This window comes from Lepidochelys olivacea, assembly GCF_965140295.1.
Source record: "Lepidochelys olivacea isolate rLepOli2 genome assembly, chromosome: 11".
NCBI lineage: Eukaryota > Metazoa > Chordata > Testudines > Cheloniidae > Lepidochelys > Lepidochelys olivacea.
In genome coordinates, this window is record NC_140421.1 from 41,592,234 (window position 1) to 41,615,145 (window position 22,912).

The 22,912-nt window shown below is 42.1% G+C and overlaps 1 protein-coding gene across 2 annotated transcripts in view; it reads left to right on the top strand.

Annotated features, from left to right (window-relative positions):
* Positions 1–22,912, top strand: part of RAPGEF4 (Rap guanine nucleotide exchange factor 4) — a 227,684-nt gene that overhangs the window by 196,990 nt on the left and 7,782 nt on the right. For both annotated transcript variants that reach the window (XM_084643984.1, XM_084643985.1), the window contains 7 exons: positions 643–740; positions 9,485–9,610; positions 10,050–10,228; positions 14,623–14,713; positions 16,957–17,007; positions 17,574–17,661; positions 18,024–18,088. In XM_084643984.1, the coding sequence (XP_084500110.1) occupies positions 643–740; positions 9,485–9,610; positions 10,050–10,228; positions 14,623–14,713; positions 16,957–17,007; positions 17,574–17,661; positions 18,024–18,088 (698 nt within the window). The remainder of the gene's footprint in view (positions 1–642; positions 741–9,484; positions 9,611–10,049; positions 10,229–14,622; positions 14,714–16,956; positions 17,008–17,573; positions 17,662–18,023; positions 18,089–22,912) is intronic.

Below are 22,912 nucleotides of genomic sequence, written 5' to 3' on the forward strand. Positions count from 1 at the left end.
TTAATACATGTTCAACTAGTATGAAAGTTCTTTCTTAGGCGCAAATCCTGTTCCACTTTTTTGCAGTTGCAGCATTTTTTGTTTCAGAAGTGGGTGGCAGGCAGCCTTCTTAGCATACACTGGGAGAGTGACTCATAAATCAGCTGATCAGCTCTTCTTTACCTGTGATCTGCACCCCAATTTTTAGGACTGCCACAATGAGGGCTGAGTACAATTGCCCGAGGGCCTGGTGGAATGCACTTACTTACTGACTTTCCAGTCCGTTTTGGAATAAGAACAGCTATTTAATCTCTCTCTGCCCAGAGAATGGTGATCTGTGCCCTTAATTATTGTTGGGTTTTGGTGGTGTGGTAGATTCTCAAGGTTGCTGTTGTGCATGATGCCTGACTCTTGTTTTCAGTCTGTGGGGTTAGGATTCCATGTCCCAGATCGATGGGAGTTTCATTTGAGCTTTGCGCTTTTATATATTGATGTCACTTTTCTTCAGTCAGTGGGTTCTTACAGTCATCTACCTTGTATCTAAGGCATTCGCTACACTCATTCAAGTAATGCACATATCTTACTAATTTTTTGTTGTTGTTAGGTCGCTGCTGTTAATTCCACATGCATTTAATAGGCAATCATATGCTTTCATTTTTATAGAAAAGGTGGTGCTCAAACCTAATGATGGTTCAGCATTTACAACTCTCAGTGTTAATGGACGTCTGTTCGCTTGCCCACGAGACCAGTTTGATTCCCTGGTATGTATGTATACTGTTCTCAGCATTGCAAATCAGAGAGTTTCTTTCTAACTTAACTTTCCAGATACAGTAAAAGCTTTGTTATCTTGCATGTTGAGGAATGGGGGGTGCAAGTTACTCAAAAATTCCGGCTAACTAAGAGTTATACTTACCAATGGAATACCAATTTTCAAAGAATTAGAATACAATAAAAACGAATAAAGTATAAAATAGTATGCAGGAAATTACCAATCCAGTAGAAGTACTGCACTGCAGAGTGCTTGGTTTCTTGAAGCGCTTAGGTGTATACTGGTAAAGTTTTCTATACAGTAGGTTATCTTATAACATTACATATCACTAGGTGCAGTACATGGCGTACAGCTAGATCACTAAAAATACACAACACTAAAACTGTAGTGAACATAATTTAATCTTTCTTTGATGATTCAGAAGGCATTTCAGGATCTTGCCATGCCTCAGGGTCATCATTATCAATAGCAATTACCATTGTAGATGTAGAAGGTATAGGAGAGTGGGCTGAATCAGTAATGACCCTATGACACATCTTGGAAACTGCTTTTTTGAATAAATCCCTGATATCAGCATGCTTACTTGTCTTCTGCCTCTTTTGCATAAAAATAGAGTGCAGAATGTTCAATTGCATAACTTCCTGGGCAGTATACTAGTTCCGGTTACTAGACTGAAGATTTGTATTGGGAGATATCAGAAATGCAGGTTAATAGAGCTTTCTGTTCGATCAAGTGCCGGATAACACAGCTTTTACTGTATTTTGAACACTAGCTCAAAAGTTTCTTGCCCCATTCTGTCTTTTGAATGTTTTAGCTCATCTGAGAGATTCAAAGATAAAATTTTGTCACAGTGCTGTGCTGACCCCCCAAATACTGTGTCAAAATCACAGATGATTCTAACTTGAATCACAGAAAATATTCTAAGTAGAAAGTCTGGTTTTCCTTAAGTAAAATTATTCATAAGTGCTTACTTGTTCATACAGTAACTTTAACAATGTCCATGGGGCCTGCTTTTATGGAGTTTGATTTTGACTGTACTTTTTTTTCCTTTTACTTCATTAAAAACAACTGTCATTGCCAAGCCATGTCAGCATAAACTCTATTACTCCAGACCTCCTGTATGCTTTTAACAAGTTACTTAGTATGTATGTCTTTTTTCGTTTCTAGATTTTGCAAAATCTGAGTTTGCTTCCGCTTTAGATTTAGAAACGAAGTTGTAAATTTTCAGTCCTTGGCTGCCTTTTCTATCTTTGCTATCTCCACTCAGGATGGACTGAATATGTCAAATACACTTTATTGTACCATTCAAATGTGACAAGGTCCCAATCCTGTGATGTGCTGACTGTCCTCAGCTCCTGTTGGCTTCAGGAGGAATAGAGGACATTACGCATCTTATAGTTGCTTCTCAGCTCTCCAAAAAAGAAGTCTACATATTGACCATTCCTGCAGTATTCTGAAGAATGGTGTTAACAACTAGCAGAATCCCACAAAATGAAACACCTTTTACTGTTTAAGAATGCACTTTCTAATTTGTGAATTTGTTGATGTTTTGCCTGGCAAGCCCCTTGTGAAAATAAGGGGGTTATTCTGGAATGGATGAATTTACAAATATCTTGTGTGTCTAAGTCTAAATGTTTCTTCTCCAGCCTTGGAAAATGTATTTAGGGCCAGCTGCTTGTAATGGTAACACAGTAATGTGTTGTGATAATCTCTGGGTATGTCTACACTACGGAATAAGGTCGAATTTATAGAAGTCGGTTTTTTAGAAATCGGTTTTATATATTCGAGTGTGTGTGTCCCCACAGAAAATGCTCTAAGTGCATTAAGTGCATTAACTCGGCGGAGTGCTTCCACAGTACCGAGGCTAGAGTCGACTTCCGGAGCGTTGCACTGTGGATAGCTATCCCACAGTTCCCGCAGTCTCCGCCGCCCATTGGAATTCTGGGTTGAGATCCCAATGCCTGATGGGGCTAAAACATTGTCGTGGGTGGTTCTGGGTACATATCATCAGGCCCCCCTTCCCTCCCTCCCTCCGGGAAAGCAAGGGCAGACAATCGTTTCGTGCCTTTTTTCCTGAGTTACCTGTGCAGACGCCATACAGGTAGCCAGCTCAGGTAACCGTCACCGTATGTCTCCTGGGTGCTGGCAGACGCGGTATGGCATTGCTACACAGCAGCAGCAACCCCATTGCCTTGTGGCAGCAGACGGTGCAATACGACTGGTAGCCGTCCTCGTCATGTCCGAGGTGCTCCTGGCCACGTTGGCTGGGAGCGCCTGGGCAGACATGGGCGTAGGACTAAATTTGGAGTGACTTGACCAGGTCATTCTCTTTAGTCCTGCAGTCAGTCCTATTGAACCATCTTATGGTGAGCAGGCAGGCAATACGGATTGCTAGCAGTCGTACTGTACCATCTTCTGCCAGGCAGGCAAGAGATGAGAATGGCTAGCGGTCGTACTGTACCATCTTCTGCCTAGCAGCCATGAGATGTGGATGGCATGCAGTCCTTCTGCACCGTCTGCTGCCAGCCAAAGATGTAAAAGATAGATGGAGTGGATCAAAACAAGAAATAGACCAGATTTGTTTGGTACTCATTTGCTTCCCCGCCTCCCCTGTCTTGGGGACTCATTCCTCTAGGTCACACTGCAGTCACTCACAGAGAAGGTGCAGCGAGGTAAATCTAGCCATGTATCAATCAGAGGCCAGGCTAACCTCCTTGTTCCAATAAGAACAATAACTTAGGTGCACCATTTCTTATTGGAACCCTCCGTGAAGTCCTGCCTGAAATACTCCTTGATGTAAAGCCCCCCCCTTTGTTGATTTTAGCTCCCTGAAGCCAACCCTGTAAGCCGTGTCCTCAGTCGCCCCTCCCTGCATCAGAGCAATGGCAAATAATCGTGCATCTGAGTTGAGAGTGCTGTCCAGAGCAGTCACAATGGAGCACTCTGATGGGGCTAAAACATTGTCGCGGGTGGTTCTGGGTGCATATTGTCAGGCCCCCGTTCCCTCCCTCTCTGCGTGAAAGCAAGGGCAGACGATCGTTTCGCGCCTTTTTTCCTGAGTTACCTGTGCCCGACGCCATACCACGGCAAGCATGGAGCCCGCTCAGGTAACCGTCACCGTATGTCTCCTGGGTGCTGGCAGACGCGGTACGACATTGCTACACAGTAGCAGCAATCCATTGCCTTCTGGCAGCAGACGGTACAGTACGACTGGTAGCCGTCCTCGTCATGTCCGAGGTGCTCCTGGCCACGTTGGCTGGTAGCGCCTGGGCAGACATGGGCGCAGGGACTAAATTTGGAGTGACTTGACCAGGTCATTCTCTTTAGTCCTGCAGTCAGTCCTATTGAACTGTCTTATGGTGAGCAGGCAGGCGATACGGATTGCTAGCAGTCCTACTGTACCATCTTCTGCCGGGCAGGCAAGAGATGAGGATGGCTAGCAGTCCTACTGCACCATCTTCTGCTGAGCAGCCATGAGATGTGGATGGCATGCAGTCCTTCTGCACCGTCTGCTGCCAGCCAAAGATGTAAAAGATAGATGGAGTGGATCAAAACAAGAAATAGACCAGATTTGTTTTGTACTCATTTGCCTCCTCCCCTGTCTAGGGGACTCATTCCTCTAGGTCACACTGCAGTCACTCACAGAGAAGGTGCAGCGAGGTAAATCTAGCCATGTATCAATCAGAGGCCAGGCTAACCTCCTTGTTCCAAGAAGAACAATAACTTAGGTGCACCATTTCTTATTGGAACCCTCCGTGAAGTCCTGCCTGAAATACTCCTTGATGTAAAGCCACCCCCTTTGTTGATTTTAGCTCCCTGAAGCCAACCCTGTAAGCCGTGTCGTCAGTCGCCCCTCCCTCCGTCAGAGCAACGGCAGACAATCGTTCCGCGCCTTTTTTCTGTGCGGACGCCATACCAAGGCAAGCATGGAGGCCGCTCAGCTCACTTTGGCAATCAGGAACACATTAAACACCACACGCATTATCCAGCAGTATATGCAGCACCAGAACCTGGCAAAGCGATACCGGGCGAGGAGGCGACGTCAGCGCGGTCACGTGAGTGATCAGGACATGGACATGATTTCTCTGAAAGCATGGGCCCTGCCAATGCATGCATCATGGTGCTAATGGGGCAGGTTCATGCTGTGGAATGCCGATTCTGGGCTCGGGAAACAAGCACAGATTGGTGGGACCGCATAGTGTTGCAGGTCTGGGACTATTCCCAGTGGCTGCGAAACTTTCGCATGCGTAAGGGCACTTTCATGGAACTTTGTGACTTGCTTTCCCCTGCCCTGAGGCGCATGAATACCAAGATGAGAGCAGCCCTCACAGTTGAGAAGCGAGTGGCGATAGCCCTGTGGAAGCTTGCAACGCCAGACAGCTACCGGTCAGTTGGGAATCAATTTGGAGTGGGCAAATCTACTGTTGGGGCTACTGTGATGCAAGTAGCCCACGCAATCAAAGATCTGCTGATATCAAGGGTAGTGACCCTGGGAAATGTGCAGGTCATAGTGGATGACTTTGCTGCAATGGGATTCCGTAACTGTGGTGGGGCCATAGACGGAACCCATATCCCTTTCTTGGCACCGGAGCACCAAGCCGCCGAGTACATAAACCGCAAGGGGTACTTTTCAATAGTGCTGCAAACTCTGGTGGATCACAAGGGACGTTTCAGCAACATCAACGTGGGATGGCCGGGAAAGGTACATGACGCTCGCATCTTCAGGAACTCTGGTCTGTTTCAAAAGCTGCAGGAAGGGACTTTATTCCCAGACCAGAAAATAACTGTTGGGGATGTTGAAATGCCTATATGTATCCTTGGGGACCCAGCCTACCCCTTAATGCCATGGCTCATGAAGCCGTACACAGGTAGCCTGGACAGTAGTTCAACTACAGGCTGAGCAAGTGCAGAATGGTAGTAGAATGTGCATTTGGACGTTTAAAGGCACGCTGGCGCAGTTTACTGACTCGCTTAGACCTCAGCAAAACCAATATTCCCACTGTTATTACTGCTTGCTGTGTGCTCCACAATATCTGTGAGAGTAAGGGAGAGACGTTTATGGCGGGGTGAGAGGTTGAGGCAAATTGCCTGGCTGCTGGTTACGCGCAGCCAGACACCAGGGCAGTTAGAAGAGCACAGGAGGGCGCGGTACGCATCAGAGAAGCTTTGAAAACCAGTTTCATGACTGGCCAGGCTACGGTGTCAAAGTTCTGTTTGTTTCTCCTTGATGAAACCCCCCGCCCCTCGGTTCACTCTATTTCCCTGTAAGCTAACCACCCTCCCCTCCTCCCTTTGATCACCACTTGCAGAGGCAATAAAGTCATTGTTGCTTCACATTCATGCATTCTTTATTCATTCATCACACAAATAGGGGGATGACTACCAAGGTAGCCCAGGAGGGGTGGTAGAGGAGGGAAGGACAAGGCCACACAGCACTTTAAAAGTTTACAACTTTAAAATTTATTGAATGACAGCCTTCTTTTTTTTGGGCAATCCTCTGTGGCGGAGTGGCTGGTTGGCCGGTGGCCCCCCCACCGCATTCTTGGGCATCTGGGTGTGAAGGCTATGGAACTTGGGGAGGAGGGCGGTTGGTTACACAGGGGCTGTAGTGGCAGTCTGTGCTCCAGCTGCCTTTGATGCAGCTTAACCATACACTGGAGCATACTGGTTTGGTCCTCCAGCAGCCTCAGCATTGAATCCTGTCTCCTCTCATCACGCTGCCGCCACATTTGAGCTTCAGCCCTCTCTTCAGCCCGCCACTTACTCTCTTCAGCCCACCACCTCTCCTCCCGGTCATTTTGTGCTTTCCTGCACTCTGACATTATTTGCCTCCACGCATTTGTCTGTGCTCTGTCAGTGTGGTAGGACAGCATGAGCTCGGAGAACATTTCAACTCGAGTGCGTTTTTTTTTCTTTCTAAGCTTCACTAGCCTCTGGGAAGGAGAAGATCCTGTGATCATTGAAACACATGCAGCTGGTGGAGAAAAAAAAAAGGGACAGCGGTATTTAAAAAGACACATTTTATAAAACAGTGGCTACACTCTTTCAGGGTAAACCTTGCTGTTAACATTACATACATAGCACATGTGCTTTCGTTACAAGGTTGCATTTTGCCTCCCCCTACCGCGTGGCTACCCCCTCAACCCTCCACCCTCCCTGTGGCTAACAGCGGGGAACATTTCTGTTTAGCCACAGGCAAACAGCCCAGCAGGAATGGGCTCCTCTGAGTGTCCCCTGAAGAAAAGCACTGTATTTCAACCAGGTGACCATGAATGATATCTCACTCTCCTGAGGATAACACAGAGAGATAAAGAGATAAAGAGAGATAAAGAACGGATGTTGTTTGAACGCCAGCAAACATACACTGCAATGCTTTGTTGTACAATGATTCCCAAGTACGTGTTACTGGCCTGGAGTGGTAAAACGTCCTACCATGAAGGACACAATAAGGCTGCCCTCCCCAGAAACCTTTTGCAAAGGCTTTGGGAGTACATCCAGGAGAGCCGCGAATGCCAGGGCAAAATAATCCTTTCACATGCTTGCTTTTAAACCACGTATAGTATTTTAAAAGGTACACTCACCGGTGGTCCCTTCTCCGCCTGCTGGGTCCAGGAGGCAGCCTTGGGTGGGTTCGGGGGGTACTGGCTCCAGGTCCAGGGTGAGAAACAGTTCCTGGCTGTCAGGAAAACCGGTTTCTCCGCTTGCTTGCTGTGAGCTATCTACAACCTCATCATCATCATCATCTTCTTCGTCCCCAAAACCTGCTTCCGTATTGCCTCCATCTCCATTGAAGGAGTCAAACAACACGGCTGGGGTGGTGGTGGCTCCACCATGGCATGCAGCTCATCATAGAAGCGGCATGTTTGGGGCTCTGACCCGGAGCGGCCGTTCGCCTCTCTGGTTTTCTGGTAGGCTTGCCTCAGCTCCTTCAGTTTCACGTGGCACTGCTTCGGGTCCCTGTTATGGCCTCTGTCCTTCATGCCCTGGGAGATTTTGACAAAGGTTTTGGCATTTCGAAAACTGGAACGGAGTTCTGATAGCACGGTTTCCTCTCCCCAGACAGCGATCAGATCCTGTACCTCCCGTTCGGTCCATGCTGGAGCTCTTTTGCGATTCTGGGACTCCATCATGGTCACCTCTACTGATGAGCTCTGCATGGTCACCTGCAGCTTGCCACGCTGGCCAAACAGGAAATGCGATTCAAAAGTTCGCGGTTCTTTTCCTGTCTACCTGGCCAGTGCATCTGAGTTGAGAGTGCTGTCCAGAGAGGTCACAATGGAGCACTCTGGGATAGCTCCCGGAGGCCAGTACCGTCGAATTGTGTCCACAGTACCCCAAATTCGAGCCGGCAAGGCCGATTTAAGCGCTAATCCACTTGTCAGGGGTGGAGTAAGGAAATCAATTTTAAGAGCCCTTTAAGTCGAAATAAAGGGCTTCATCATGTGGACGGGTGCTCTGACTAGGAACAAAAACCTATTTCACTTTGTGCAAAAGTTACTCTTTCCTGAAGGTAAAAATGAAAAGCTAGGCTTGTAGGGCCATAATGCCGGTAGTGTATTACAAATTATTTTGGATCAGTTTGATGTGATTGTGTCATTATGTTGTTTGTGATGCAAGTTTATCCTAGAGAACAAAAAGTAGCAACTCTAGCAGAAATAAATTTACTATACTTATGTATTACTTAGGGGCCTGCTGGTATATTAATCCAGAGAGCTCTATTTATTTTTTTAAATTTTGCAGCCATAATTTCTTTTGTAAATGCAGAAGAATGTAGTAATCTTAACTTTTTTGTTCGGAAATATAGTCTGTGGAAATATGGGGCCTCATCTTGCAGCCCTGGTTCAGGTTGGACTCAGAATGTGACCTGTTCTGTTGACAGCACATTTTTCTATCATAATCTTCAACATATTAGATTAGGGTCATTAAAAATTAAACACAGTGTGGAGGAATTTGTAGAAAAAATTGTAAGTGAACGACACTGCCCTCTCCTGGAAGCAAAAGCAATTTAAAATGTAGGTTCACAGGAAGCACTGTTTCAGAAGTCCCAGGATGTGTTTACAAGGTGCATGTGAATTGGCCACAGGTATATTGTTTGGCAATTGAATAATTTTTGTATGGATGGTTTAGAGTGTTTGGCCCTAATATATACAGTAGATGACTCCAAACATGGAATCATCCCAGCGCACATTTTAAATAGATTTAGTTTAAGAATTATTTGTGTTCTGTGCAAAACGGCAGCTCACGTCTTTTGTTAGGTTATATGAAAATCCGTTTAAAAATTAATACTTTAATCACTCAAAGGAATGTATTCTGTGAACATTTAAAACTCCCAATAACACAACTGGGAGTTATACCATCACAAATGTCCGATAATGATCCCAGGACTGGAATATATTGAATGTATACTGAAAGAGAAAGTATGAGATGACTTATTAGATTGTTACAGCTTTCTAAATTGTAATAAAGGAAATAATGCACATCATTAAAATCTGTTCGTTGCAAAAACATTAGGCTTGTATGTTGTGGTTCGGATCCTTGTGCATGTAGAAATGGGAATTGATAATAGAGGCTTTATTGCTACCTATAGTTGAAAGCAGACTGCAGTTCCACTGTATGAAACCCCCTTCAGAAATTGGTGACATTGGAAAAAAAAATCAGGAGTTCTGCAGAGGACGAAGCACTGGTGGTGCAATTTAGCACTTTGAAATATTCTTGTGTCATTATTTTTATTCACAGACACCACTGCCAGAACAAGAAGGCCCATCGGCTGGAACTGTAGGAACTTTTGAACTCATGAGCTCCAAAGACCTAGCCTACCAGATGACAATTTATGATTGGGAGCTCTTCAACTGTGTGCATGAGGTATGGGGAATCTAAATAGCATCTCAGTATTTATTATTAAACATTTAGTGTAGATGCAGATACTGTTTGCCAGATTTTCTCTGAGTTTAACTTGTAGAACCTTAGCAGTTGCAAGCCTTGAAACTATTAAATACTATTCCAGCCACAGCAAAAATATAAAGTATATAAAAGAAATGTCGCCTAATAGTGCATTCTATATTGAATTACTTTGATATGTCTCCTTGAGGGTATTAAACTGTTACTACCTAGTCTATATTTATGCTTTTAATGTGCCTTAGTGGTTGTCTACTGAATTTGCAATGCAAGCTGAATCCTTGCCAGCTGTATCATGCACACATTTACTGCACAGCAAGTTTCAAGCTTGAATAATTTAGAAACTAATAGTGACGTCTTACTCCTCTCCACCCCCTGAAAACCAACCCTGTTTTTTCTCTCCTAGCTGGAGCTGATTTACCACACATTTGGAACGCACAATTTTAAAAAGACCACAGCAAATTTGGACTTGTTTTTGAGAAGATTTAATGAAATCCAGTTCTGGGTGGTCACAGAGATTTGTCTTTGCTCCCAACTCAGCAAGCGTGTTCAGCTGTTAAAGAAATTCATTAAGATAGCAGCCCAGTGAGTATACATTAGTATATACAGAAAGAGGCTGAAATACATGCCACGTTTTTAATATATTTGTTATTTGTAATTTTTACAGAGAATCAAACAGAGCTGAAAAAGCCTAATTAATCTTGCCCATGCCTGTTAATGCAGGATTGTTCCCTGTTACTGTTTGTCTTCCCCTTTTCTGTTCATCTCCTCTATTTACCCTTGCTCCCTGAATTCTTAGAGCCCTGTTCTGCAACCACCCACATGAGTAATTCATTGAGTTCAGTGGGACCAATCCACTTATGTTACTTGCAGGATAACGTCATTTACATTCTTCTGAGGTAGAAGTCCCCCAAGCAGAGTGAAAGTAGAGCAGGAGAGGAGCAGGGTGAAAGTGTAGAAAGGCTCCTGTTAGCCTCACTCTGTGGTATTTTTTCAGACACCCAAACTTTGTTATTGTCTCTCTCTTTCCAGCTACCGAGCTTAAAGATGGATAGCAGCAGGACACATGGAGAAACTTCACAATTAAAGCTTATTATAACATTCTGCAATACTCCAGCTGAGTGATACATTTTGGGTGACTCATTACAAAAACTAAGCATTTGCACATTTTGCTGGAATATTGCAAATTATCCTAGTTTTGCCCCCCAAAAAGTATGGCTTAGTGAAAACAGATAAGTTTGTGAGGAAAAACAGACAATTGACCCCCAAAATAGGCAAAATGTAAGCTCACTTGCAAGCAAAGTATATTTGACTAGGTACCTTGCCGGTGGGGATTGCTGATCTCTTACTTGTTTGTTAATATCTCATCATTTAAAATAACTTAAAATTACTTGGAACCTTCAATTTGTGCGCTTAGGGCTTGATTCCTCACCACTGAATTCAGCAGGAACTTTCTGTTCACTTCAAAGGGAGCAGGGCCACAACTAGCCTATGTAACCAGAGTTCTTAGCACTGTTACCCTCTTCTTCCCTCCTCCCAATCCCTGCTATTGTTTGTTACACCCACCTGTTGCTTATTGTCTCAGAGTAGATTCTAAACTCCTCAAGGGAGGAACTATGTCTTTCTATGGGTTTGTACAATGCCTTGGATGATGGACCCAGATCTTGACTGGGGCCTCTGGGTACTATTATAATACAAATAAGTAATTTACTCTTAAAACATGAAAAAATATTTTTGCATTTTATAAAACAAGTCCCCCATTTTTAAAAGTGTCGTGAGGGAGTGGGGGAAGAAAGGATTACCATAAAATAAACTCTGAATTCTGCTCCAGAAATCATAATTTTTCATATCCCAAACCCATGCCCACATACAACTTGTACACAAGCACTAGCATGACCAATCCTGCTGCATAGGGGGCCTGATATTGCAAGGTACTGAGTCCGTTCTGGAAATTGCTGAGCGCTCTCAACATTCACAAAAGGTAGGTGAAGTTTAAGGCTCCTTAAACATCTTATAAGAAGCACTCAGCATCTCACAGGATCAGACTCCTAGTAAGGTAAATAGAACATACTCCTGTAGTCTCTAAAAACGTTATCTCGTTCCTTAAAGGGAAATTGTAAACCAGAAAGCAGGTCTGACATATTCTGTCCAGTAGAGGGCAGTAGGATACATACACACAAATGAAGAAGGTTTATTCCTCAAATCAGTAGTGTGAAATGGGAAAATGCATAAATGCAAGTAAATGAAGATATTAAGGTAAATTTAATAAACCTTTAAAATCAAGCATCTTCAAAATAACAGTTAAACTTCACCTTAAGAAAAAACAGGGAAAATAATCAATCATAAAGTGCCCCAGACCCATTAGATTTCCCAGTGTCACAGGGTTATGCTATTTAGATCAGCTTGATGACCTGTTTACTTCCATGTTTCTGGTCTCACTACAGTTCTAAAAATAAATGGCTAAACCTGACCTGCTCTACTGAGACCTCTGTGTCTCCTAAAGGCAGGGAGTTCTGAAGCACAAGATTTTCCGAAATAAAAACTGAGCTGGCAGATTTATTTTCAGTGGCGGCAAAAGAACTTTAAACATTATGGAGCTCTTTTTTACCATATAAATTGTTGCCATGGTAACAGGTGCTACAGAACATAGTGAAACAAATATAATGCGCGGAAGAATTAGAACAAAACGAGCCAAGGGACTGGGTTAAAAAAAGGTGGGCCCAGGCCTTGAAGTAATATCCCTGTCTAAATTTGCACATGAAGAGCCTTGATAAAGCAGTAGCCAAAGGAGAGTAGAATCCCTCCTGAGAGCAGAGGAAGGTGCACTAGACGTATTAGGGAGGGAACTCAGTTCAGTACAGCACTGTTAATCTTCCTGGGTAGCTGGTGGTAAAACTGTGTGGCTCTGCAGCTTTCCTGGCATACTGATATTCAGAGATAATGGCTGCTGAGCACCTTGGTTCCATATTGGTTCCAAAAGAGGGGTCCCCACTTTTCCAATAGGCATGTTGTCTATGCCTTGAAATGCACCCTTATTGGTGCTCATGCCCCTAGGGGAAGTTGCATAACCAGATGCGGGCTCATTGTACTGAGCCTGGTGTACTTTCAGCTTACTGTGCAGTGGTTGCTCCTGCCACTTGCTGGGTAAAAGTGCGCAACTCACCAGGTTCACAAGCTTGGAGTCTTTGAAATAAAGGAAGAAATTAACTATATTTCCAGTGGTGTCTTTCAGTGCTTCAACACAGATACATGCGTGCACATGCACACACATAGACTTTCTATGTATTGTCTCTACATACACGTTATTTAAACGAACCACTTTATGCGTATACACAAAAGATATCCACTCACTCTTCCATGCCTCCTTTCTCTCATCTCGATACACACTAGTTCACACACAGTCATTAAAAAACTCTCTCCATATGCACACCCACAAAACATTCCCCTATTTCAGCCAAAGGATAGTTGCAAGTTGCAGCTTCCTTAAATAAGCCCACACTACACTTGAATACTAGTATTTTAATATTTATTATTTCTACTGAACCCAGATTTATGCTTGGTGTCTCTCAGAACAAGTAAAGACATGTTACCATCATCAAAGCAACATGTGAGGGAAATAATTTTGGTAGCAGCATTGGAAGGTTGGAGGGTGGTAAGCTTGTTAAAAAGAAGACCCGAGAGCAGAAGTGGTCACAGAAGTCAGTAGATGATTAGGTTGTGAGCAAGCGATTTGACCATCAGGAAAAAAAGGAAAGGGTATGTTTTTTGAAATGTTGTGAAGAAAAAGCAACAGGATGTGGCCGTGGCTTGGACGTGAGGGAAACAGAGCCAAGTTAATCCCCAAGGTTACAAACCTGGGTGATGGCATTATGGTGACAATGTTCACTAGTATAGTATACTACAGAGATAGTTTTGGGAGGAGAGTCTATGAGCTCACTCTTGGCCATGCTGAGTTAAGGTGAAGATCAGCCATACAAGATGAGATATCTGAGAGAGGATAAAATATTCAAGATTTAACTGAAGTAGAGAATAATATTTGAGAATCACAGTTTGAATCTCTTGCTTTTATAGTTTCCTTAATATCCTACCACCCAACCTTTGCAAATCAAATAGCAAAAGAAGCATAGGCCTAAAGATTTCTACTTTGGGCAATTATAGTAACAAACATAGCAAATCATTTGCAAAGATGTGGCATATCAGATATTCTGTAACATGCAGTTACATCCTTCAGTCTCTCCTGAGCACTAATGAAGGAGCACTCTTGTATTGGAGGCTAGGGCAGATTTAGTGCACCTAGTATGTGCAATGGATATGTTGTAAAGGGTCTTTATAATGATGAAGATGACAGTTGGCACTTATTTAATTGGAAGATCCCAAAGAGTTCAAGAAACTGCACAATTTGGTTACAGACTATGTATACAGGGGTCACTGAAACTCAGCCATCTCTGGGCATCTGCCCCTTGAATCTGGAGTAAGACTCTTCTGCGGTGTAGACAACCTGCCAGCCCACCAAGTTCTGTAGCTGTGGGAGTGTAAACTATGCTTCTCCCACTGTTTTTAGCATTCCTTGGGCCTTAACTTAGTCTAGTGTCAGGAGATGCCCCATAGTGCACGGGTGGGAGGGAAAGGTGTTAAAATGCCATGGATTCCTGTATGCCAAAAATGACATCAGATTAGAGGAAAACTGGCAGTCAATTTTGAGGCATGAGGGGACAGAAGTTTCCAAGTGAATTTGATCAGTATAGATACTATTATCCTGGGTTTACCAAGCTTCTCATTATGCTTTGAGTCTGAGATTCAAACAAAACTCAGGGGGAAAGAGGTTGCAAAATGATGTGTCTCAAGTCCACTGGTGAAGTTTGCCAGAACGTAATCAAACTCAAACCAAAGGCTTGTATTCCACTCTCTTCAGGACCTCAGTTTTACTTCTCCTCTGATTATATGCATAACATTAAAAGTCTGGATCTCTTGTATTTCAGCTGTAAGGAATACAAAAATCTTAATTCCTTTTTCGCTATTATCATGGGACTGAGTAATGTTGCTGTGAGCCGCCTTTCACTAACATGGGAGGTAAGTGATAGCTACAACAGTTCTGAGACCTTTGGTTGTAATTTCTGCTTTTAGTAAGCAACAACATCCATCCATCCATGTTATTGCTAGAATTAACATGGTTAACTGGGAGAGAGGGAGGCATGCCATTCTTCACGACTGTAATTCAGTTCCTGAGAGGAGAGGTTACTACTGTAGGCTAAAAGCTTGGAGACGTCCCATACCATTAATGAGCATTTGTGTAGCACAATACTGAGCTGCTGTGTTTTGTTTTGTTTTACAAAAAAGGAGGTAAAGAGGGAGGCAAAATTATTGGGGGAAGCAAGGTGAAATTACATTTCATGGGCCAAATTCTCCTTTACCCCAGTGTAGCCCTCCTCCAAAAATTCTGAAAGATTTGTCATGAAATTTTTTAGCAAAACATTTTCATCGAAATTTCCATTTTTATAAAAATGTTGACCTGTATATGCTGGTTGCCCATTTTTTGGATATTTCTGTGAACATTTTTCATGAAAAATAGAAAAATGTTTGGCCAGGTTGCTGTGATATGTCAGTGATATATTACTGGTGTAATTGAAACCAAAATATAACCGATTGCATTTAACATGTTTCTAAAATCTGGCCTGAAAATGGGGATTCGAGGTACCATCAGAAGGCAGCAGTTTACAAAAAGACCTCAACCTGAAATCTAAATGTACACCTTCAGTTTGCAGCCAGAGAAGCCTACATTTATTTTTCTGAATACCAGCATAAACCTTCTCACAATTAACACTGAAGGCATGAATTTGAAGGCTAATTTCTAAATAACTGGCCCTTTATTTCTATCTGCTGGGGGTTTTTAAGAGGGCAGAAGTTCTAAGCAGACAAGAGGTGGAATTTAATTAATTTACTGTGTACAACAAGCTGGAATTTACAGTAGATATGGGGATTGAGCTGGAAGGGGGAAGAGATAATTTGTAAGTGAAAGAGGTATGATATTGTATTCAGATAAATGTTTTCACACTCTTTTGTTCAGCAGAGCACTCAGGTTATCAAGACATAATCTAAGAGTATCTCTACTGGTTTTTTTCAGGATATATATGTGAACATCATTAGTAAAAAGCAGGTCCTACATATTTATTCTTAATGTTCATATGCAGGTATGTCAGTTGCACACACAAATCGGGTATTTGCAGGTGCATATGGCCACTTCATTCACAAATACCTGATTTGTATGCATATGGAAAATAGGCACACAATTTGTTCATGTCCATCATTAGAAATGAGGCCCTTGTTGTGGTACTCTATCTTGCTATAATATGCCTATTAAATAGAGGAATACTTTACTGCAGAATTGACTTTAAGGAAATATTTCTTTATTGCTTATGATGCCCACTAAATGTTGTAATGTGATTTGATCAGAAAATATATTCAAATTTGTAATGCAAATTAGAAAGCTGACATGTTTTAATTTGATATATGAAAGTTATTGTGATCTTAGAAGCTGTCTTTTTCACATACCAGTATCCACATCCAGTAAACTTGCTCAACATTTATTTATTATAGTATAATGTGAGATAGAAAGCAATTATTTAGTAATGTTCCACCATATCCTTTATTCACTGTGGGCGTAGCTGACAAAAGTTCATTTTCAGTGTCTATTGTGAACTGAAAAGTTATTAATTAACTTAACCCAAACAAATGAATACTGACCCTTGGATGCCAGGCAAATCAAGGATTTGTGTAATAGCTGATGATACATTTGGCTTAACAATATCTCCTGGAAATGCCCAGGTGGGGTTTGACTGACTTGTGAATATTCCAAAAGGCACACAGTCATTTATGTGAATGATCCAGCTGAAATAATACTGCCCAAGGTATTTTTGTAAATTGCTTTGGTTCAAACAGGCTGTCATTAAGAATGGGACTGAACTGGAACACTGAATTAAACTTTCATTTGCACTTTGGATCCAGATATGAAAGTGAATTACTTGGCTGCAGCATGTCACAGTAATGGGCCAATTCAATGTCTGAATCTGAACATCTCAAACTGGGTAACTTCAGGATTGGATCCAAATCAGGATCCAGGTTTTGTAGCTCAGTCCCATCTCTATTTATAATCTGGTTGCTAGGAGATGTGCTGTATTTTATGTTACCACATTGTTCCAGAAAGAACAGTTTTTCCTACTTTAAGGATGTTTACAAGAAACATACACAGTAAAATGGTTATACTGAATGCAGATTAAATTTAACACAGTTTTCTGTTGTTTTTGTTTTATTAACAGAAACTTCCAAGCAAGTTTAAGAAGATCTATGCAGAGTTTGAAAGCTTGATGGTAAATGGCAATAGATCCTTTATTCTGTGCACAATCTGTACTAATTCAGTTTCTGAGTAACTGATTTGAATTCCTCGATACAGAACATTCTATATGTCCTTGTTTGAATTTAAGAAGTTTATGATCCCATTTTAGTGCTGCTAAAATAAGCATGTATGACTAATAAATTATACCCTTAGGAACCTACTTTGACAGAATTTATGTATCACTTAAGGTCAATCTGGGACACTCTGAAAAGATTTATAACATGTTTTCCCATTGTACATATGGGAAATTGTATTTTCTAACATGGATTTTTTTTATTCTGGTGTCTGCAAATCCATTAGAGGGAGGGAAAATGTGAAGTTTCTATTCAAATAAGCTGTTTTGTAATCACACTTATATCTTGCCATTTGATAGGAGAACTGTTAAATTTAATGAAAGCTGTCCTTGTTTTGAAGCTGCACTTTTTAAAGCTGCAAGACAAAGTAATTACATTTAATAAACATCATGTCTTTTAAATGAAGCTATACAGTGTCTGCTTTTTGATCCATGTTAATAATTGTCTGATCTCTTCTTTTTTTAAGGATCCATCAAGAAACCATAGGGCCTACAGGCTTACTGTAGCTAAACTGGACCCTCCTATAATTCCCTTCATGCCCTTACTTATAAAAGGTAATCTAGAAAGTCTGCCAGCCTTATTCATGTGAAAGTTAGTTGTCAGATATTTGAAGAGTGAAAGGCAGTAAGAGAAAGTAAAATTCAATCTCAGTGGAAGGTGCAATCCTCTTTTCTATTAAAAAAAAATCATGACATGGAGATCGGAGAAGGAGTTTTCAGTAAATCTGAACGTCAGACTCCAGTTGCATTAGCCTTAGTGAGAAATCTTACAAAGTTTCACTCTAATAGAAGGAGCATGTTTTTTAACAATTAAATGGTCTGATTGTTGTAACTGAAGAGATAGAGATACAGTGCTCTGCTGTTTTGTATGTCATAATTCAATTATCTATAAGACTATTGCATTTATTTCTATGCAGACATGACGTTTACTCACGAGGGGAACAAGACATTCATTGACAATCTAGTAAACTTTGAAAAAATGGTACGTACAGTATGTTCTCAGCTGTGGTTGTATGTTGAGATTTACAGTGGTGCAAAAGAGAACTGATGGTTTTATATAAGACACTTCTATGTACAAAATAGGCACACAAACTTCAGTTTCTTCTGAATCTGAGTTGCATTGTTGCCCCTTTGAGGGCAAGCTTCCAGGCTTGGTAGCTCTCCTTCCTGTTGGAGGGGGAATCGGTGACACAACATCAGGGTTATGTTCCAGTGTAATTTATGTATTTACAAATGTACACAAGTCCTGTTTACCTAGAACAGAAGTGGCAACAACTGCATGCAGGCAATTTCCTTTTGCAGAAATCTCAACTAAGAGACATTTTCCTGCTTCTGAAAAGTGGGGGCTTTGTCATTGTCCGTATTGGTTACTCAGGGTATGTCTTCACTTCACAGTTAACTCAGATGATCAAGCCTAGCCCCAGTGTAAACCACCACATTGCAAGGCCCTACCCAAGTTACTGTGTCCTCCTCTTTGCTGCACTCTGCCATGTGTGCTACTAGGACTAGTGGGAGCATATTCCATGGTTCTTTGTGCTGCAATAAGCTGAGCCACTCTGATTCTTTCCCAGTGAATTGTGGGAGAACTTGTCTGCCCTTCAAGCACTTGGGGGAATTGTGGGAAGGTCTTGAAGGACTATCAGCACTTGAGTGATTAGCCTGTGTGCTCACTGCAATGTGGGCAGATTATCATGCCAACTGAATGCATCACTCAGATTTTAGCCTACAGCCCCAGACAAGCCAACTAGCCTGGGTTAAAAGCACTGTCAACTTCAGGTGAGAGGTTCTTTTTGGGGTGGAGAAGGCTTAGGGGGTAATGCCCAGGTAGCAGCCTGAGTTAGTTCTACGGTGAAAGCATACCCTAACTGCATATAAACACACTCTGTTCCCTTCTCCTGCCTCAGCCCAGAGCTTTCTTCCTGGGAAAGAACTGTTTGACCAGGACTTCATGGTTTAATTAGGTGGGCATAGGTGCTAGCTCTCCTTTCTGAAGTAGCTGTGCAATACACAGGAATCTCAGACAGGTTTGCCTGGAGTTGGCTTCTGGTCAGTCTCCAGTCTGACAAAAGAAAGTGCTTAATCCCTTTAGTGATAATCTGGATGTGGTTACTGTACGGTATCTCTAGGTCCAGGCCATCCAGTTAGTTCTTGCTATGCAAGATTTCATACTGAATGCTTATATATTGATGATTCATAACATGCATAAAATTAACACCTTCTGCTGTGACCATATATATTTGTGGTGGTAATTATTGTAACAGTGAATCAGGAGAGCATTCAGATTTTGTGTGTGTATGTGTGTACGTTGGCTGCCTATTGCTATAATATACAGTTGTCAATTCCAAGCGGACGACTGACTTCAGACCATTGTTTGTCTCAAGACTTATAGAGTCTGCCAGCCATAAGAAGGAATTTTTCAAATGTGTATCTCCACAACCTGGTTTTATTAGTAGTAGATTAGAAGATTTTAGAGGTAGTTTTATACAGCAATACAGTGTTACCCCTTTTGACCCAAGCAGTTATCCAATATTTAGGGTCTTGTGGATTGTTTCTGATAGGAATGGAAATAGATGATGGAGTCACACATTTCTTTGATGCAGTCCTGTTCCCCTGAACACAGTAAGAATCAAACAGGAAACAGTTTGTGGGCTTACAGTTCCAAGCCTCTTCTTCAGCCCAAACTGTACCCAAAAGTGCTCTCTCTTGGGGTATGTCTACACTACAGCTGGGAGCATGCTTCTCAGCGTGGGTCGACAGACACATGCTAGTTCTGCTTGAGCTAATGTGCTAAGAGATAAAAGAAATTGGGAAAGGAAGGAGAAAGATTTGTAATAGATAGGAGACAGAGCAGATTAGTGCGCAGCTATAAAAGGCACCTGATGAACAGGGACCATCCACAGTAAGAAAAAAGATGATTTTTTTTTTTTTAGCATGTGCTAGCTAACACATTGTAAAATGCTAGCGTGGACAAGGCAGTTTGTAGTTTTCACCTGTGTTATCAGGTCAAGATAAATAAATGGGGGGAGACTATTGTTTATCTCAGTCTTTTAACTCATGTTACAACTACAACTGCCTGGTCACATGTTAGTTACCATGTGTTAGCAAACAAAAGCTAAAAAATACTTTTTTTCCTAGTGAAGACACGGCCATGCAGTCACATACTACGGGCTAAATTCTGCTGTCATTTACACTGGTATAAATTCTGACCAACACCATTGTCAATATTCTGCTACTTTCATGTAGTTTTAGCTAGAAACCAGAAAACAGGCAGTGGCAGATTTTCTCTAGGAGCCATATCTAGCCACTTGTCATTTCTAGCTATTTGTTCCACTGATTGATGGTGCTAGCAGATATAGTTAACTCTAGTTGCTTCTGATGGTTAGGAATTATTGATCTGTCCTGAATTTCTTCATCCTTTGGAAAACAGTTTCTTTTGATCCACCCTGATTATGAGATTTTAAGTTTTATTCTTCTTACAAATAAAAATCTCTTGATGATCCCTACTGAAATCCTTGTTTAATTCTAAAAAAGGGTGTTCCTCTGCTTCTGGCGTAACTACAGTACTGTGTCTGAATTCTCACCAAAGAGTTTCAGTCCCAACAGCCGATAGGTTACTGACAACTGTCTGCTTGCAATCGGCTACCCAGACTGGAAATAGCACCTAGCAGAATAAATTACATCCCTCCAACCAACACAGCTTTCTGAATCACTCTCATTTCTGTTTGTTTCAACTGTATTTTTTAAAAGACTGATACTTTTTCAGACTTGTGAGAACTCTTTCATATATTATTTTCTCACAAGTCTTAAGTAGTAAATCATAGCCTGCTTTCTGTGCGCCCTTGTAATCCTGTTATGGGAAGCTGGGAGGGGGCAGCAGATAGCAGGAGTTGGCCCCCAGGTTCATGGGGGCATGATCAATATTTTTGTCAGTAAATAGATGTTTGAATTATTAGCATACCAGTATCAGAGGGGTTAGTCTTTATCCACAAAAACAATGAGGAGTCTGGTGGCACCTTAAAGACTAACAGATTTATTTGGGCTTAAGCTTTCGCAAGTAAAAACTGACTTCTTCAGATGTATGAAGTGAAAATTACAGGTGCAGGCATAAATATACTGATACATGAAGAGAAGGGTGTTACCTCACAAGTGGAGAACCAGTGTTTGCAGGGCCAATTCAATCAGGGTGGGTGTAGTCCACTCCCAATAATTGATGAGGAGGTGTCAATACCAAGAAAGGGAAAATTGCTTTTGTAGTGAGCCAGCCACTCCCAGTTTCTATTCAAACTCAAAGTAACGATGTTAAATTTGCTAAGTAATTGTAGCTCTGCAGTTTCTCTTTGAAGTCTGTTTTTGAAGTTTTTTTGTTGAAGTATGGCTACTTTTAAGTCTGTTATAGAATGTCCGGGAAGGTTGAAGTGTTCTCCTACTGGCTTTTGTATGTTACCATTCCTGATGTCCGATTTGTGTCCATTTATTCTTTTACGAAGAGACTGTCCGGTTTGGCCAATGTACATGGCAGAGGGGCATTGCTGGCACATTATGGCATGTATCACATTAGTAGATGTGTAGGTGAATGAGCCCCTGATGGTTCATATGATTGGGTCCTCTGATGGTGTCGCTAGAGTATATAGGGGACAGAGTAGGCAAAAGGGTTTGTTACAGGGATTGGTTCCTGGGTTAATGTTTCTGTGGTGTGGTGTGTAGTTGCTGGTGAGTATTTGCTTCAGGTTGTGGGGCTGTCTGCTAGCATGGACTGGCCTGCCTCCCAGGGTCTGTGAGAGTGAGGGATTGTTTTCCAGGATAGGTTGTAGATCGTTGATGATGTGCTGGAGAGGTTTTAGCTGGGGGCTGTATGTGATGGCCAGTGGTGTTCTGTTGTTTTCCTTGTTGGGCCTGTCTTGTAGTAGGTGACTTCTGGGTACCCTCTCGCTCTGTCAATCTGTTTCCTCACTTCCCCAGCTAGGTATTGTAGTTTTAAGAATGCTTGATAAAGATCTTGTAGGTGTTTGTCTCTGTCTGAAGGATTGGAGCAAATTCGGTTGTATCTTAGGGCTTGGCTGTAGACAATGAATCGTGTGGTGTGTCTTGGATGGAAGCTGGAGGCATGTAGGTAAGTATAGCGGTCAGTAGGTTTCCCGTACAGGATGGGGTTTATGTGACCATCACTTATTTGCACTGTAGTGTCCAGGAAGTAGAACTCTTGTGTGGACTGGTCCAGGCTGAGGTTGATCGTGGGGTGGAAATTGTTGAAATCCAGGTGGAATTCTTCAAGGGCCTCCTTCCCATGGGTCCAGATGATGAAGATGTCATCAATGTAGCACAAGTAGAGGAGAGGGGATAAGAGCTGAGGAAGCGTTGTTCTAAGTCAGCCATAAAAATATTGGCATACTGTCGGTCCATGCAGGTACCCATAGCAGTGCCACTGACTTGAAGGTATAAGTTGTCCCCAAATCTGAAATGGTTGTGAGTGAGGGAAAAGTACCATTACTAGGGCCCTATAGACTTTGTCTTCACTGCCAAAAAGGTCCGTTTTTACAATAACTACCATGTGTTTGCTATCTTGCTGAAAATCGTAGTGGAGAAAAGTGCAGTGTAGCTAGACAACGTCAATATTGTACCCTCTACCCAGATTTGATCTCACCTAACTACATTGCAGTAAAAGCTGTCTGTGACTTATCTCCACTAGGATTTTTACACACCATGCATTAGCTTTCGTACTGGAAAAAAGCATCTTTTTTGGCAGTGAAAATGAAGCCATAATTATCTGGGGGAACTAGGAATTGTTAAGCTTGTGAAGTTGTAAAAA